A 19477-nucleotide genomic window follows, 5' to 3' on the forward strand; every position below is an offset into this window, starting at 1 on the left:
AGTAAGTCAGAAAAACAAATACCGTATGCTAACACATATATATGGAATCTAAAAAAAAAAAAAAAGGTTCTGAAGAACCTAGGGGCAGGACAGGAATAAAGACACAGACACAGAGAATGGACTTGAGGACATGGGGAGGGGGAAGGGTAAGCTGGGACGAACTGAGAGAGTGGCATGGACTTATATATACTACCAAATGTAAAATAGCTAGCTAGCTGGAAGCAGCCGCATAGCACAGGGAGATCAGCTCAGTGCTTTGTAGCCACCTAGAGAGGTGGGATAGGGAGGGTGGGAGGGAGGGAGACGCAAGAGGGAGGAGATATGGAGATATATGTATAGCTGATTCACTTTGTTATACAGCAGAAACTAACACACCGTTGTAAAGCAATTATACTCCAATAAAGACGTTAAGAAAAACCCTTTTGCTTTCCAAAACAAAAAAAAAGAATCTGCCTGCCAATGCAGGGGACACGGGTTCAAGCCCTGGTCGTCCAGGAATATCCCACATGCCGCAGAGCTACTAAGCTATTGTGCCACAACTACTGAGCCTGCGCTCTAGAACCCACAAGCCACAACTACTGAGCCCATGTGCCTAGAGCCCGTGCTCCGCAATAAGAAGCCCACACACCGCAACTAAGAGTAGCACCCGCTCGACACAACTAGATAAAGCCCATGCCCAGCAACAAAGACCCAACGCAGCCAAAAATAAATAAATTTATTTTTAAAAATTGGATCCTATTACAAATAAAGATTATTTAAAAAAAAATCAAGGCAGATAACCCCATTATGACCTGGCATGCACCCAGTGTCAAAATTAAATATTGGCTTCCCTCTTCCTTTCTACCTTTTACTTCCTTCCTTCTGCCTAGTCAGAATTACTGAGATTCCCTTGCTGACATTTTTGCTCAATTCTTTGCATCCAGTTAATATTTACTGGCATTCCTCAGGGAGGCACAAAATCTGAAGGGACTCATTCTAGAACTAATTTAAAGAGAGTTGATGACTCTGCAATTGAGCTTTTGACTATTCTCATAAAATTCTCCCAAGAAAGATCAGCTTCTCCCCTTTGTTCTCCACTTGCTTTATTCTTGGCAATGCCAAATATCTCTATGATAATGACAATAATAATAACTGATATTGATGGTGAGGATATTATTAACATTTTCAGGAAGGTTTTGTGGTTTATAAAATGAAATCCCATGCATCACATTTTTGTGATAAATTAATTTCTAAGAAAAGCAAAATGACTCCCGACCTCAACGGGAGGAACTTTGTATGCACTTTACGGCAATGTAAGACCTCTAGGGTCTCATGAAAGCACACCTAGGATGTCCTCTTTCCCTGAGAGCCCAGAGAATCAGAGAATCAGATGCTAAAGTCAGAGAGGCAATCTTGATCGTGATTCTACCATTAAGTGACACTGGAAAAGTCAATTTTCTCTCTGAGATTTTTTTTTCTCTAGCAAAAATGGAGTGGTGAGAATACAAGATAATGTGTGTAAAAATTCTTAGATCAGAGCAAGCACTGTGTTAGCAATTATATGATTCACTCATTCAACACATATTTAAGTGTCTACACTATTCTGGGTACTGGTGTACACAGAAAAAATGGACAAGGTCCCTGGAGTTCATTGTCACGATCATCATCACCACCATCATTATCACCACCACCATCATCCTCATCATCCTCATCACCACATTATTATCATTAATCACAAAGGACCTAGAAGGAAAGAGGACTGATTCAGTGGAGCAACACATCTGGGTCTGGGGCAAAGAAAACTTAGGCTTAGCATGTCTTGCCATTAGCAAGTCTCTCATTAATGAAAAATGAGCCCTGTGTCTTCCAGGCCTCACTTTCCTCATCTGTAATAAAGCATAGAGAAGTAATTTATATTTTAATGTTATAATACCAGTTGAAAATAATTTGTTACAACTAATAATATATTTTATGAATCTGAGCCATAAAAAAGAAAAATCAGATTCGAACCATAGACTTCACGAGGTTTAGATGATACACTGACATTTTCAGCAACAATCCTTCACAAGGAGCGTGGGTTCCATCAGACTCCCTCATTTGCTGTTTATTTGACAAATTTCAGGATATTGTAGAAAAGCTGGACACCTACCCCCACCCCCTACCAGAACAAATGTTTTCTTCCAGTTTTAGAGGAATATCTACAAATTAATCCAACCTGATGAGCGGGAGCTCTCTTTAGGTAATTCAATAAATTCTTGCCTTTGGGCAAGCCACTTGGCACAAACAACTCAAATTCTCACCTGTAAGTTGAACAGAGAAGTAGGTTTATGACCTAGGGCCATAAAAAAAGACCACTTCGTCCCAGAGGTGATCCTTGTGAGATATTGAAACTTCCTGTCATCACTCATTTGAATATCTACCAGTCTCAAGGTTCATCAAGGTCTTGTTTTGGCAATGCTTATAAATAATGATGCTTATGATAAAAGTAATAAATACACGTCGTATGATAAAATAAAACACTGAAAGAGACTATGGAGGTAATATGAATAAGTAGTCCAGGTGGGGACTAAGGTGAACTGGGCAGGCCCTTCTTGATCTAAAGGTCATTTCCCATGTCCAGTTGACCATCTCCAGGTAAGAGGAAAGTTCTGGTACAAGATGGCAGCATAGGAGGCTCCCAAATTCACTTCCTCCTATAGGTACACTGAATCTACAGCTATGAAGCAATGCTTTCTGAAAGAAATCCAGAAACTAGCTGAGCAAGCTACACATCAAGTGAACAACAAAATACCCATATCTAAATGTGTAGGAAAGGCTGAGACACATTCTCGCCATATACTCTACCCCCAGCACAGCAATATACAATCAGGAGGGAACTTACAACTTCCAGCTTCTCCCTGAAGAGTGAAGGTTTGGACCCAACATCTAGAGCCCCAACTTTTTTTTTTTTTTTTTTTGCGGTACGTGGGCCTCACTGTTGTGGCCTCTCCCGTTGCAGAGCACAGGCCCCGGACGTGCAGGCCCAGCGGCCATGGCTCATGGGCCCAGCCGCTCCGCGGCATGTGGAATCTTCCCAGACCGGGGCATGAACCCATGTCCCCTGCATTGGCAGGCGGACTCTCAACCACTGCGCCACCAGGGAAGCCCCTAGAGCCCCAACTTTTAAGACTTCCAGATAGGAATGTCGGATTATCATTATCAGCTCTTCGTATTTTTCAAGGTTAGCTAAACATATAATTTTTTGTGAAATCTTACAAGTTTTAAATGTTGGGACTTATTCAACTTTTGAAAACAGTAAAAACATTCAAGTCAAAAAAGAAATACCACAACTTCAAGTCAACTTGCTTTTAAAGTAGTGTAGTGGAGTTTAGATCCAAACAAAACTGGATTTGAAGTCTGGCTTTATTTTGTATTAGCTGTGTGGCTTTGGTCAAGTTATGTAACTTCTCTAGTCCCCGATTTCCTCACCTGTAATATGAGTTATGATTTATAATTGACCTGCTGGTAATCTATCCAGCATCCATTTCCCTCTTCCTCATTCTTAATAGAAATCACATTTGTTGAGACTTCATGTTTCCTATAAGAATCCATGGGACTTGGAGGAATGGAAGCTTACCCCATCTCAGTTCTAAGAGTAGGTCTGGTTTGGTGTAACATAATCCTATTTGCCTTCTCAGGGATTGGGTCAGCTGTCCAGAATTAAGCCGGTCAGTACATGGCATTTTCAAAATGGTTATTATTGGCCCAAAGATGGGCACATGACCTAATTTGGCCACGAACAAAGAAGTCATCTGAGGTGTTGCTGACAGCAAACTTAAGGTCATGAAGGAAGCAGTTTGAGAACAAGGACTATAATCCTCAAAGGGCAGAGTCAAGTTCATATCCTAAGTAGAAAAATGTAAAGCCATTTTAGAGGTCTCTTTATGTAGGAAGAGGATTCTTACTAACCTCTAGTATTCTGTAGGCATGAAACACTTTTACAGTTAAAGTACTGTATGTTGTGATAAATTGTGTTTAATTTTCACATAATAAAATATAGTGTGAAGTTTTAAAAAAATATTTCCGTGAGTTGAATTGTCCTAAATCCCAAATTACACGTTTGCATTTCATTAAATTGAAACCAAATTTAATATATGTTTATGATAAGATCTTATATTTGAAGCTGTCATTTAATTACCTAAGCATCCAATAAGAGGATGTTAGATTTTAAACAACCAAAGGGAAGAGTTTAACAGGACAAATTATTTATTATTATCCCAGAAGAGATAATTATGGAAGTTTAGCTGTGTGATTGCATATGGATTTTAAATAAATTATTATGACATTAATTTATCTTGGAAAAAAAAAAGAGCAGAGTCAAGAGATCACAGGGGAAAGAACCAGAACCTTGAGCATACTGCATCTGAAGTCCACCCTGTGTCTAGAATTCCAATCAAATAACTCAATCACATAACTGAATTTAGTTAATTATTACCTGCAGCAAAAACATCCTAACTCATACCTAAGGATAAAAGATAATGTATTTAAAGTGACTGGCACATAGGAGGGACTTAATACATGGTAGGTTGTATCATTAGAGTATTTTAACATTTCCATTACATCCGATTTAAAAATATATATGATTCCAATTTATACCTCCTCCCCTTTCCCCTTTGGTAACCATAAGTTTGTTTTCTATGTCTGTGGGTCTATTTCTGTTTTGTAAATAGTTTCATTTGTATCACTTTTTTAGATTCCACATATAAGTGATATCATATGATATTTGTCTTTCTCTGTCTGACTTACTTCACTTACTGTAATAATCTCTAGGTCCATCCAATGTTGCTGCAAATTAAACAAGGTCCACTGTATAGCACAGGGAACTATATTCAATATCTTGTAATAAGCTATAATGGAAAAGAATCTGAAAAAGAATATATGTATTTTATATATATATTATATATATAAAACTGAATCACTTTGCTGTACACCAGAAACTAACACATCGTGAATCAACTATACTTATATATATATTATATATATATATATATTATATATATTATATATATTATTATATATATATATAATATATATATGCTTCCATAATGTAACTTATGAAACTTGAAGTTTCCCTTCCCCCCCCCAACACATAATGATGTATTAATTAAATTGCTGAAACTTCCTTTTATTAACAGGGATGGAAATGAAAAGGAAATGAGCATGTGTCTCAGGACAGCTGTCCTCTACTGTGTAGGAAACAGTGATATATGTTTATTCCTTGTGTTTGGATAGGATTTAACCAAATGATGCAAACCCTCAGGAACTGGCTATGGGGATTTGGACAAGAGTATACCAGATATCAGCAGATCAGCCAGTTCATTCACCAAACATTGGGGCCTGTGTAGGAATGTGGCTGGCCTCCCCTGCCCACGCAGAACCCAGCTAGCATCACCAAGCTGACAGTGACTCCTCTGCCCCTGGGATCCATGCCAGGCTTTGAGGCACCCGGAGCCTGCCCAGGGGCTCAGTCACACCTGCAGGCAGGCAGCATCCACACGGAGGCAGGAGAAGGGGGGAGCAGGAAAGCAAGAGGACAAAGGCAGAGAACAGGTGGAGAGGCCCATTCTGGCTGTCTAGCTCCCACCTGGAAGGAATGACAAGGAGGGCTTCTGTCCTACATACGAGGAGGAGGGGTATAGACAGACACCCTTCCAGGAAAGCAAACAAAGGACAGCTTATAAATGAACTGGCCCTTCACACTCTGCCGTATGCTCCTCTCTTGTGGTGGAAAGGATTTTTAACTTGTTTTGTGCGGCATCAGATGTCTTCCAGATCATGTCGAGAATGAAACAAAAACAGAGGTTTTTTCCCCCTTCCTGAGTATGACCTCCTCATCTCTTCAGACCCAAAGCTTGGCTCACCACCTATGTCATGGATCCAGCCCAGTATGGCATTGGTTTCCTTTAACCCAAAGCATTCACTGCTCTGATGATTTGCTTGGCAGTTCATCATGTGATAAAATTTTACTTCTTCCACATATTGGTTAAAACTTCTGGTCAGATTATTTAACTCTCCTAGGTTGCACTAAGCCCAGATAGATTAACAATGCTTGTAGATTATAGATCTTGGGAAGGTCCAGAGCCTCTATCATGATGTCTAGCATAAAACAGACATTGTACAGACACCCACCAGGCTCCACAACAAAATCAAGGCTGAGAATAGAGAGTCTCCAAGGTGGAAAAGGCAGCCGAAATTCACAGCCCAACTCGTTTCCTCCAGTATTCTCCTTCCCCTCAAGGATTATTTACCAATTAATGTTGAAGTTCCTTAAGGTTGGAACCTGATCACTCTTCTGAGTCTTCATTCTCCCCTAGATGATCTCACCCAATCCTGAGGTTTTAACTGGCATCAGTAAGCTCAAAACCTGTGTGTTAGATTTTCAGCCTGAACTCATAATCTTTTCTCCAGTTGCCTACTTGAGATTTCCACTTGGATGTCTACAAAGTATGTTCAACTGAACATGTTTGAAATTAGATGCTGCTCCTGTCTCACTCTCCCCCAATTTGTTTCTTCTCCAATTTTGTGCAAGGTACCGCCATCTATTCAGCTGTACAAGTGAAGAGGTATTATTGAATCTCTTCTATCATTTCATATCCATCCATCACGCTTTGTTAATTTTACTTCCAAAACATGCATAAGCCCACCCACTTCCCTCTGAATCTATAGCCTTATGCAGATTTAGGTCTTAATCTCCTAACTGGTCCCTGTGCTTACACATTAAGACCCCTTGCTCCCAATATACTCTCTGTTAGCTGGCACCAGAGTAGTGAAAATGGTGCTTTTCCTTGCATAATCTTTTCACAGAAGAAAGCTGCAGCAAATCATTAGTATACATCACCAAATTAACAAGTTTCAAAATGAAAGCTTCCCTAGTATTCAACCCTGGAGGAAAAAGATCAATACATATTTTTGTTGGCATGCTGGTTCTAAAATCCAAAGATTTGCATCTGGCCTAAGGCAAATTTGAACAATATTTATGCTTTATGTGCGACCCCAAAACAACCCAAACCACCTTTCCTTCAAGGTAAAGGCACGGACAATTTCTGACCCTTTCAAGTTGCCAGCATTGGGTTTCCACCATTTGTCGAGCTATTCATTGGATGCCAATTGGAAATGATTGACTTGTATCGCAGGGTTGGCATACGGTGCTCTTGACTTCCAGCCAAAAAAGAGAGGGCAGTGTTCCAGGAGAGATGCCACAAACAGAGATGATGCTGAAGAGAGGCTACTGACTTCACTCTCAGGCTGAACACCCAGGGAGCACAGCCCACCTCTCGTGGGTCCATCAGGACACAAGAGGTGTCAGATCAAGCTGTGCATCTGGCCAAGGGAAGGGGGAGAATTAACATCTGCAGGGTGCCAACTACATCCTAGATGCTTGGCTAAGTATATTATGTGCATTTAAGTGTCACCATAATCCTGTATGGTTGGAATTATCTCTGTATATAATCAAGGAAATGGAGGCTCAAAGAAGTTAAGTAACTTGCCCAGGATAACCCAGATAATGAGAGGGTTTGAACAAAGCACTATCCAAAACCACATTCCACAAAGTCACATAGCTTTGTGGAATACGCTTTGGATTCTTAATTTGGTACAGGCCGCTGGATTCCCTCACTACATATCTCTTTGAGACTCAGTCTTTTCCCCCTTTCCTGAGTCCAGACTCCCAATCAGATTTACAGCACAGACCCAGAGGATGGCTTAGTCTCCTGGGTACCTGGTGTCATCGCCAGAAATGTTTGTCAAGCATAGGCTGATCCCACAGATAAATATTTGCAAAGAGTTATTACATTCACCCAGGGAAGTTATAACTCAGAGAATTGTAACTGAGCAGGCTTCTTTATTGGCATTAAAAAAGAAACCAACAGTGATAATTCTGATTATCAAATAAAAATATGCCAACCAGGTTCAGATCAGTCTCTTAAAGGGTCATTAAACCAGGAAATTTTCCTATGGATATTTCAGAAAGGAAGATTGAAAAAAGTATCATTGTAAATTGGATATGAATTAAATGTACTCTCACTTATTTATCTTCCTTCCATTTCCCTTCCTGTCAGGGTGATAATTTACAATGCTGTTGCTTCTTAAAGCGGAAGCCGGACTTTATAAATCAAGAAGTTAATGTAAAACACATAAATGGTCAAGCCAGGTACCATCAATTAAAACCAAATAACTTCCCTTTAATACTAATTCATAGCTCTCCCGAAGATATTCTTTTTCCCCTGGTTGGGGCTGTAGATCTATCTGAGTGCTTCTGTTTGACTTCCAGTGCAGTGACTTCCACATCCTCCTCCACAACTGAACAGGGAGCCGAGCCATAGGACAGAGTCACAATTCAATTGGTAACAAACAAGATTGAAATATACCTCCATCTCTCACTTCCCTGTCTCTGTACAGCCTGCAGTATAACAGGTATAAATTAAAGTAATAATAATGATGATAATCATTATCATAAGAATAATGACTTCACAGTTGTTTGTGTAATGCCTACTACATGCCAGGCACAATGATAAGTGCTTTACATATATGCTTTCATTTAATTCTCCTACAGTATGAAGAAATGACTCCTCTCTTGCGCGCGCGCGCTCACACACACGCTCACACACACACGGGCATTTTAGAAAAAAAGCCTGAGTTCAGACTGGTTAGTAACTTATACCTGTTAAGTATGTGACTAATTCAAAACCAAGCTGGCACTCAGTCTGTGAACTTTTCTCCACTCTTTTCTCTACCCTCTTCCCACTGGCCACGCTCCTCCCAAGCTAATCCTTTGGCAAGAGCATTTAGGTCTTAAAAACATCCACCTTCTCCCTTCTATGACCTCCTCCTTAATAAATGTAAAAGTGGAAGAGGAAACACACAAATGTGCACACACCTTTTATCAACAATGGTAACCATTTATAGATTGCTCTCCATATGCCAGGCTCTAGCCTACAGGACAACAGTTTTCTTATCCTCATGTTACATCTGAGGGAGCAGACTTGGAGGAATCAAGTGACTTGCCCAAAGTCTTGGAACTAGGAGAGTTCAGATCAGGGATTCAAACAAGGCAGCCTGTCTCCAGTGTCCACACTTTTTTTTCATCAAATTTTTTTTGGCTGCACCCCACGGCTTGTGGCATCTTAGTTCCCTGACCAGGGATCAAACCCGGGCCCTCAGCAGTGACACCACGGAGCGCTAACCACTGGACAGCCAGGGAACTCCCAAGTACCCACACTCTTAACCATGATGTCATGCTGCCTCCGGAGGGGCCCTGTCCGCTAGTGAACCGGAGACGTTCTTGGGACAGAACTGCACAGAGCAGCCTAGGTTCCATGCCAACAAAACAGGTTATGGTTTACCTTCACAGATCCAGGAGTTGCCAGTGATGTGCTCTGTGCTTGGTGAAGGAACAGATGTTTAATAACTCTGCAGTAGCAAGGAGGCGGTTACATAACATGGCTGAGCTATTTTTGAACTTTGGAAAACGCTGACTGCTCTTTTCAAAGTGCCTTCTGTAAAACCAGAATATTAAACATAAAGAACATTTCCCCTTTTCCCTACTTTTTTTTTTCTGAAACAAGAACAGACACAGGTCCATGGTAGGATCATTAACCCGGCAAGCAGACCCTTTGTACCTGGTCCATCACTGTGAGCAGTAAACCACTGTGACAATATTTTAACTATACAAACTCTGTGTGTAAGATTACAAGTAACATCCATGAGGGCCACTGAGGGCCACACCTAGTTAGCCCCAAGATGTAGAACTCAACCAGTCAAAGCAGGACCCCCGATCCCTCAGCAACTCACCAGAAAGCCATCAGGTGTGACTTCATCTGAACCTCTTCTGAAGCTATTTGCATCCTCCCTACTGCAGAGTGGGAGTGATGAGAGCTATGTGTTTACAGATGCTTTGCAAAATGAGACTTTTTAAACCACCTGAAAATGTAACTTTTTAAAGCTTTAAGTGAGAACTCTTAACTCAAGATGATGGGTCCAAATCAGGTTGCTGACACATGTGCCCTCTGCCTTCAGCTACCCGGACTGAAGATTCCTTACTGTCAACAACCTAAATGTCCATCAAAGGGGGCTGATTAAATAAAAGATAGAACACATACAACAGAATACAAAAAAGCAACTAAGATGAATACACTAGTTTTATATGTGTCCTCATAGATCATGCTTGAGCCATAGGTTGAGGTAAAGGAAATTCCAGCACATTAGATACCACTTATGATATTAAAAAGAACTACCCATTGGGTGTAAGGTCGCACTGTATCTGTATCAAAAGTACAAAACATGGGCTTCCCTGGTGGCACAGTGGTTGAGAGTCCGCCTACCGATGCAGGGGACACGGGTTCGTGCCCCGGTCCGGGAAGATCCCACATGCCGCGGAGCGGCTGGGCCCATGAGCCATGGCCGCTGAGCCTGTGCGTCCAGAGCCTGTGCTCCACAACGGGAGAGGCCACAGCAGTGAGAGGCCCGCGTACCGCAAAAAAAAAAAAAAAAGTACAAAACATGCACATGGATTTTGATACATACCAAATTCATTGCGGCGTTTTTCTCTCTTATGGAGACAAAGGGAGAAGAGTGGGGCTGGGGAGAGGTATAATCAGGACTTCTACATTATCAGTAATGTTTTATTTCTTTTAAAAATTTGAAACAAATATGACATGTTCACTTTGTTCTCTGGGGTGAGTATGGGGGTGGGTGTTTCATAAGACTGTACTTTTTTTTTAACATCTTTATTGGAGTATGATTGCTTTACAATGGTGTGCTGGTTTCTGCTTTATAACAAAGTGAATCAGCTATACATATACATAGATCCTCATATCTCCTCCCTCTTGCTAGACTCTACTTTTTTTACTATTCTTTTTTTTTCTATGTTAAAAAAAGTCCTTGTTACCTGAGTTTGTCTTTAGATGAATTTCCCCTGTCTTCATCAGACTGTACATTCTTTGAGAAGTTATATGTTAATTCATGTATGATTCCAGAGGCTAGCACAGGGTTCACTGGATAGAAGGAGTGATGGATGGAGGATAGAGATACAGTGTCCTTAATCCTTTTCTTAAAAACTGCCTTCTTGGGGCTTTCTTCAGCTCCTGGTCCTTGTCTTGCTTCGCAAGGTCCCACTCTTTCCTGGGTGGGCTTAAGGAACACTGTGCTAGTGGGGAAGTGTGGCGAGGAACCCACACACTGGTTGAGCCCTACACACTGTAGCTGAGCACCACCAGTGCTCCAAGGGTGGAGAGATGTTTCATTAAAACCAGGCGGTGGATGACGGCTTACCACACTTAATGCATTACTTCTCTGGGGCTGAAATACCACCTACAACATTGCTGCATTCAAGGCATAACTTCTGGAAAGAGCACACCAGGATTTCACAGGAGTAGGATTTTTTTTTTTTTAAGGAGTGGAATTCAGGGTGGTCACTGGAAAGAGATCTGAACGTCTTGCCGATTATCCTCAAATTCCTCTTCCTGTATATATTATATTTCAATTGCCCTACAATTGAGTTATGTTTCCATCAGAATTATACGAATATTCCAGCTGCAGGGCATTTTTATGGGAAGTAAGAATTCATTAGCGCAGCCCTAGTCTTTGGGCTGGCAGCAATCCTGCCTCTGTAAGACACTCCCGTGACTCATACCAATTTATCCAAGTTCCTTCCTGATACCTGGACAATTATTAGAAATGCTGAAAGTAGTGACGTAGAAACAAGTTCATTAAAGAGGGAAAGAGGAGAGAGGAAGGGAAAATTTCAAAGGACCATGATTTCCTAACCTAAGAGTTCATTTTTCAGATAAATGTCAGTTTCAGGTAAAATCTTTAAACCTCCTCCATCACACACACACACACACACACACACACACACACACACACACACACACACACACACACACACACACACACACACACACACACACACACACACACACACACACACACACACACACACACACACACACACACACACACACACACACACACACACACACACACCTCCCCAGCCGCAGACCAGAGATTATCCCTGAACTGTAGCAGATTATCCCTGAACTGTAGCAGATTCAGAGTCCTAAAACCTTCCAGAGACATTTTAGAGTGACATGTTATTCTACGGATAATAAACTCACCTGGTCTGCTGACTATAATTTCTGATGACCAAAACAACTTCACTGCTCACTCTGACAGTCATTAAATAATTGCCAGGTGCTAGGAACCCATGCTAAGTGGCACTTTTCATGCATCACCTCATTTCATACTCAGAACAACCCCTAGAACATTGGTTCTCAATGCATGTTCCCCAGACCAGCAACATCGTCATCACCCAGGAAGTTGCTAGAATTGCAAATTCTTAGAGCCCACTCCAGAACTACTGAATTAGAAACTCTGAGCATGGGGCCCAGCAGTCTTGTTTTATCAAGCCCTCCCAGTGACTCTCATGCATGTTGAAGTGAGAGAACCACCACCTAGGCGATCCCTGGTCCAGGAAGATCCCACATGCCACAGAGCAACTAAGCCCGTGAGCCACAACTACTGAGCCCATGTTCCACAACTACTGAGCCCACGTGCCTAGAGCCCGTGCTCCACAACGGGAGAAGCCACCGCAATGAGAAGCCCGCGCACCGCAACAAAGAGTAGTCCCTGCTGGCCGCAACTAGAGAAAGCCTGCACACAGCAATGCCAGAGCAGCCAAAAATAAATAAAAATTACAAAAAAAAAGAAGAAACAAAAACAAAAAACACCCCACCATTTTGCAATGAACAACTGAGGCCCAGAAAGGTAAAATGATTGTCCAAGTCACATGGAAAGTGGACAAGACAAGATTTGAACCCTAACAAGTCCAACTCCACAGCCCAGTCCCTTAATCATGGTGCTACACTGCTCATTATCTGAAGAATGAGCATGGATTAAATCAGCGAACGTCAGGCAAACACACCCAAAATGGGTGTAGGAGTGATCATTCTAAATCTCAACAGCTGAGCCATAATGATGGCCCACAAAGAACAATGACACTTCTCGGAAACATAAAATTTAACTTAAATGTCCACCAAGATGGGAGTAGTTAACTAAATTATGATACAGCCATATGATGGAATACAATGCAGATTTAAAAGTGATGTTTGCCAAGATTTCCAACAGCCTACAAAAACACTTAGGCCAGATGAAGGGAGGAAATTCAGATACAAACTCTGAGACTAGGAGCACCAGTGTGGGCACTTTCCCCAACATGTAACATGTTGGTGAGGATGTGGGAAGTCAAGTGATTTCACAAAATGCTAGTGTGAACATAAAATATATAGTTACTTTGTGGGACAATTTGGCAATAGACACTTAAATTTTAAGTATTTATTTATTTATTTATTTATAGCTGTGTTGGGTCTTCGTTTCTGTGCGAGGGCTTTCTCCAGTTGCGGCAAGTGAGGGCCACTCTTCATCACGGTGCGCGGGGCCTCTCACTATCGCGGCCTCTCTTGTTGCGGAGCACAGGCTCCAGACACGCAGGCTCAGTAATTGTGGCTCACGGGCCTACTTGCTCCGTGGCATGTGGGGTCCTCCCAGACCAGGGCTCGAACCCGTGTCCCCTGCATTGGCAGGCAGATTCTCAACCACTGCGCCACCCGAAGGGAAGCCCGACACTTAAATTTTAAAGTGCACTTGTTCCATGACCACAAAACTCTACTTCTTAGATGGTTGTGCATACACTGCCTTCGGCCTCATCCTCTGTTTTGCTTTCTTTTTACCTGTTGGCAGGATCCAACGTCTAGAGACAGGTAAGGATGATTATCACTGCAGTTTAGTTTCTAATGGAAAAAAATCTGAAACAACATAAATTTCTATTATTATGAAATTGGATAAATTATGGTATATCCCTATTGAGGAATGCAATGTGCAGTTTACAAAGAACGTAGATATTCATACATACATATCTATATATACACATACATATGTATATCTACATATAGCTGTGCATATTCACATGCACATGTATGTATACATACATCTACATATATTCATACATGTGTATATAGATAGGCATGTATATACATACATATATCTATATATACACACATACTTAAGATATAGCTATAGATAGAGGACGGATAGATAGATAGACAGACAAACAGATCTCAAGTGTAGGTTTCCAGGGTATATTGTTGAGTAAAAAAAGTAAGTTGCAGAAAACCAAGGATGATGTTACTTAAAAACAAAAGGAGATGAGACGAGAGGAAGAGGGGAGAAGAGAACAAACCAACAAATCCCACAGGCACACACACAACATTCTCTATTTTCAGTGCACATTTTCAGCAATGAGTACATATTGTTTTTAGTATTTAAACAAACAACAACAAAACTCTGATTCCACTTTGGGGGACAAGCAAAGAGCCCCTCTTACTGGTGCAGCGTGTGCAGTGGGACCTCTGGCTTCTCCATCTGCCCGTAGCAGCTGGCCTTGGCCTCGGGGATGTAGGAGAACTTGTCCAACATGGAAGATGCAGCAGTGGTCAGGATGCCCAGGCCATCCCTCACCCTTTCCTCCAGGCTGTAGTCCCAGTCATCGTAGGAGACAGAAATAAGCCCCGATGGAAACTCTTTGGGGATGAGCTCCGTATTCCCTGAGACCAAGCTGGGGATGATCCAGAAGAAATCGTACCCAGTGAGGCCGAGGGAGCGGGCCTCACTCAGGATGAGGACGGCCTCGTCTTTGGAACAGTAGAGCAAGATGACGGAGGAGTGGATCTTCTTCAACTGGACTTGTGTCTTTGCATCCTCAAAGGACGTGTCCAGTGTGATCACATTCTGCATGTCCCAGCCCACAAAGCTGTTGTCCACCGTGGTCTTGATGAAGCTGATGAAGTCCCTGTAGCCAGGGAAGATGGTGGTCACCAGGGAGAAAACATGCCAGTCATAATCCTGCATGATCTTCAGCATGACGGTGGCTTGCTGCTGGATGGACGCTCCAAACTGGAAGAAGGTAGACGTTGGATCCTGCCAACAGGTAAAAAGAAAGCAAAACAGAGGATGAGGCCAAAGGCAGTTTATGCACAACCATCTGCCTTTGTTGGCTTAAAGAAGCTCCTTCCTAGAAGTGAGGGAAAATAAACCCCACATCTGTTCATTCACAAACATTCCTGAGCACCTACCATATGCCAGACTCTGGAACAGATACTGGAAACACAGGGATGAGAGAGGTCCCTGCACTTGGAGCCCACAGCCCGGAACAGTGAAGGACATCTGTTATTTTGCCAGCTTCATTTTCCTCTAGTTCATCCCACCACCACCTCTCTGGGTTCAGATGGGTCCAACAGAATGAACTCTATCTGGCCCCCAAGCTCATGACTGGAAAATGAAGCCGAAAGAAATAAAACAACATCAGGAAATAGAAGGAGGTTCCTGATGACATATTTGGGGCATCTGGAGTCAGTCGTGCCTGGACTCATTTACTCTGGACCTGTTGGTTATGTAAGCCACAAGTTCCATGTTCACTTAAGCCAATTTTAGGAGAGTTTCTAAGTCTTGAACTCTAGATTCACTTGAACTCTAGATTCCTGTGTAATATAGAGTATGATAAATGCTAGGTGGACATCTCTCTGTTCAATCAATAAATATTTGTTGAACGCCTAATTACATGGCAACAACATGTTAGAGCTTGCAGAAATGATGATTTATAAGACAGACAGACACGGCCTCTGCCTTCATAGACCTGGAAGGAAAGTGAAGAAGAGCAATGTCTATGGACTGGGGGCTGAGAGAGGTATAAGGGGATGTTGAAGGAATATCCAGGTACAGAAGAGGGGAAACCAGTGGACAGTATAGTCAGAGAAGCCCTGAAGATACATCTTGACTAGTCCATGAACTGGAGATAAATGCATGATGGCCTGAGATGTGGGGGGTGGGTGGTGAGATGACGTTGAAGAGCTTGGCAAAAACCCCATCACGTACAGCCTCAGAAGCTATGTTAGACCTTATCCTGAGCATAAGGGCAAGATGCCGAATGTTCTTACACTGGGAAGGGACATGGTTACTTGTGTTGGGTTAAAGGGTCTCTAATAGTCCTAACATCTGCCCAAGTCATGATCTGATCATGAGAACAAACTTCCATTTAGAAAAAAAAAGTGGGTGGTGCCCACAGTGGCACCATTTCCAAACTACCTTCACACTCCTTAACTCGTCAAATCCCATGATGATCCTATGAAGTTGGTATTGTTGGTTGGGGAAAATGAGGCTCAGAATGGTCCTGGTCCATGGCTAGTCAGCATCCAAACTCAGGTTCTGGTTCCACTTCCAGCCCCTTTCCCAACATACCACCACAGCCTTCCTGGGATCACTGAAGATCTGCATAGAGTAGGCACTTAAACCATGTTGCGGACCCACTGGCATGGTGCAAAAATGCCAACTGAACAAAGTATTATAGCAAAACAGGATTTGACAAATGCAGAGATATATTTTTTTCTGGGAACTGAAAGAATTCTCAAAGGGTCCTTACCATATTGCAGCCATGCTTGCATTTTGCATTCTGTATGTATCATGTGCATTTAATACATCCTCAATTGTACAAATATGGGGATTCCATTGTGTGTGTGTGTGCGTGTGTACATGAAGAGTGGATGATTCCATTCATGTCTTTCAGAACAATACTTGCACAGTAGCTGTGCACGTCAAGTCTTTCAACAAGTCTGCATGATCTTCCCTGTGGCTACTCACTGACTAGAAAGTTTTATCTGAAAGGGCTAAAAGCTATAGTTCTTAGAAACAACCCCCTTTTCTAAAGTGCATGGAGTTTGGGGGATAATTTGAGTGCAGCATGGCCTGAAGGCAGAGAGCAAAAACAGGAATAAATGCCTTCTGGGCCCCTTCCAACATTACAGTTCTATGAATTTGACTTAATTAAATCAATTAAATGGGGTAACAGTTAAAGACTTGGGATAATTATCTTTTCCCCTACAGTAGCTTTTGGAGAAATCCAATATTCTTGGATTGATTAATCACTTTAAATCACGCCTCAACAAGGTGGTGAACTGCTTAAGGGCAGAGATTTTGCTGGCCTCATCTCTCTGTCCCCAGAATCTGGCAGAAGTCTTGGCACACGACCCGTCTGGAGATGGAGGGTGAGGGAGTGCATGAGTGAATGAATGTGTGAGTGAAGCTCAAGAGAAATGTCCTTGGTGTAAACACAAAGTGAAAGGGGAGAATTCAGTATCCAAGGCTGTATTTTTTTATATGGCTCTCGAATGTCATGTCCAAAAAATAAAAACTTTCAACATTATCATCCCTATCATCACTATCATGAGGAACCACGTCACCATCCAAGGCCCAGATATATTTAGTGTGTCGTTTATTGATAAGGAGGAAAATATATAAGTCCTGTGAGCCTGAACAGCTGCCCATAGAGTCTCATTAAATACCCTGAAAGGCACCAATATAAAGAATCCACGAGCAGAAGGCAGCACAGAAGTGAAGTCTCAAGACAACTATAGTCATCAACCTCAAGCACTTTCAGGTGTCTCTTGGGATGGGACTGAAAAGTTCCAAGCTTACTTACAAAAGAAATGTAATAATTCCCATGGAACAAAGATGCCTCTGAGGAAGCTGGTCACCAGACTTAAATCATGACTGCAAAAGGCAATGGAATCAGCATCTTGCCCTGAGCGCATGAGGAACGGAGAAAGTTCTCAGGTGGACATATGCTAAGGGCACAGTTGGAACCCAATAAAAAGGATCTCTGAGACAACCTATACTACCAGTTATCCCATTTCTTTGGGATAACTGGTATTGGTGAAGAGGCGGAGGTCAAACATGCTAGATGTGGGAGTTGGTGGTGTTTGGGATGCTCCAACATCCCTGCTCTATATACTATGAGTTAGACATTATTATATCCATGTACGTGTACCCATGAGCACAGAGCAGAACGGTAATCAAATGCAGCCTTATCTGGCTCTCTACGTAGAGAAAGGAGGGCATGGCTACACATTAAACTTCAGAAAGGAGAAAGATAATTATAGGGATAGCCATTCAAGAGCCAAAAGCTGGCTTGGCACAAGCCCCCTGTGAAAGAGTATGTACAAACCCCTTGCCCTGTGCCATCCCCACTGTCCTGCCCAAGCTGAATCTCTCCTGTTACCCTCTTCTGATCCCCATTAATCTCTTCCCCCCAGAATGGATAGCAGTGTAACTTCTGGGATCAGACTGCCCAGGTACCAATCCAAATTGTGTAGCCTTGGGAAGAATCACTTCACCCTTCCAAGCCTCAGTTTCCACATCTGTACATTGGGTATGGCAATGGTACTAATTATACCAGCCAACATGCCAGGAGTACTTTGTAAGAGTCATGTGGCTCAACACTTTCTATGTCATATCTCATTTAATCCCACCCCCAACAATCTTGCTAAACTGGTACTAGCATTATCCCCATTTTACAAATGAATAAGTAGACTCAGAGGTAGAATGATTTTTTCAGAATCACACAGGTAGTGAATCAGGTTTGCCTGCCTGAAAGATTCCAAGCTTTTCACCCCTCACTACCCTATTGCCAATGATAGCACTTCCTCATCAAGTTGTAAGAATTAAATGATCTCTCTGTATAAAACCACCCAGTGCAGTACCCATCAAATATCATGTGCTCTACAAATGTATGTCACTAATTATTTTCACCCACTATTATTCAATATTTTCCTCCTGGGTCAGGAGTTCTGGTGTCTCACATAAGGGGTTTATGATACCTGTCCCTCTAAAAGACGTAGTTCACTCCTGACTTGAGCATCTCAACAACTCGCCTTGTTCACGGCTGCCTGATTGAAATCCCTAAAGCACAGCTTTAATCACACCACTCCTCTCCTCTATAGTCACCAGTGGCTCCCCTAGACCTATCACATTCAGTTCAGACTCTCTAGTTTACCCCTCCATGCACACCAGTCAAACTTCATAGTTGGAATAACATGGGCTCTGGGGTCTATTAGACCTGAGCTCACATCCTGGTTCTGCATTAACTAGCCATGTGACCATGGGTAGTTACCTAAACTTTCTGGATCTGAGTTTCTTTGCTTATGGAATGGGAATTGTGAGCACCATCCCATAGGGTTGCTGTGAGGACAGGATGAACTAGAAGGAGTAAAAGGCTCATTTATCCATGCCTTACTCCAACAGTTTAGGGACCCCTCTCCTCATCCTCTGTCCTCTAGACCACATGGACACTGCCACAAACCTAAGGGGATCGGGTCCTTATCCTATTTAAAAAATGGTATCTCCAGATCTACTGACATGCTAATTTCACATTCCCTCCTCCCTCCTCAAACCAGCCCATTCATCCCGAGCCCAAGGGAGCTGCATGAGGAGGCAATGAGTCACGCTTTGGAGAGAAACCATCGCCAATGTCCTTTATGGACCTCATGCAGTTACCCTACACCACTTTCATTTCCATTGGCATCTGAAACTTAAGCTTCCAAAACCACTGTGGTGTATACTGTATACCCCTCGGAGG

At 42.3% G+C, this 19477-nt stretch overlaps 1 protein-coding gene across 1 annotated transcript in view; it reads right to left on the minus strand.

Moving 5' to 3' along the window:
- The window catches only part of GRIN2A (glutamate ionotropic receptor NMDA type subunit 2A), a gene marked incomplete at both ends in the record, with an annotated part of 172435 nt that extends 156055 nt beyond the window's left edge, over positions 1–16380 (minus strand). The window contains 2 exons of the mRNA XM_079718995.1: positions 14396–14988; positions 16306–16380. Of these exons, the coding sequence (XP_079575121.1) occupies positions 14396–14988; positions 16306–16380 (668 nt within the window). The remainder of the gene's footprint in view (positions 1–14395; positions 14989–16305) is intronic.
- Positions 16381–19477: the final 3097 nt, after the last annotated feature.

The sequence above is a fragment of the Hyperoodon ampullatus genome, assembly GCF_949752795.1.
Source record: "Hyperoodon ampullatus genome assembly, chromosome: 14".
Lineage (NCBI taxonomy): Eukaryota > Metazoa > Chordata > Mammalia > Artiodactyla > Ziphiidae > Hyperoodon > Hyperoodon ampullatus.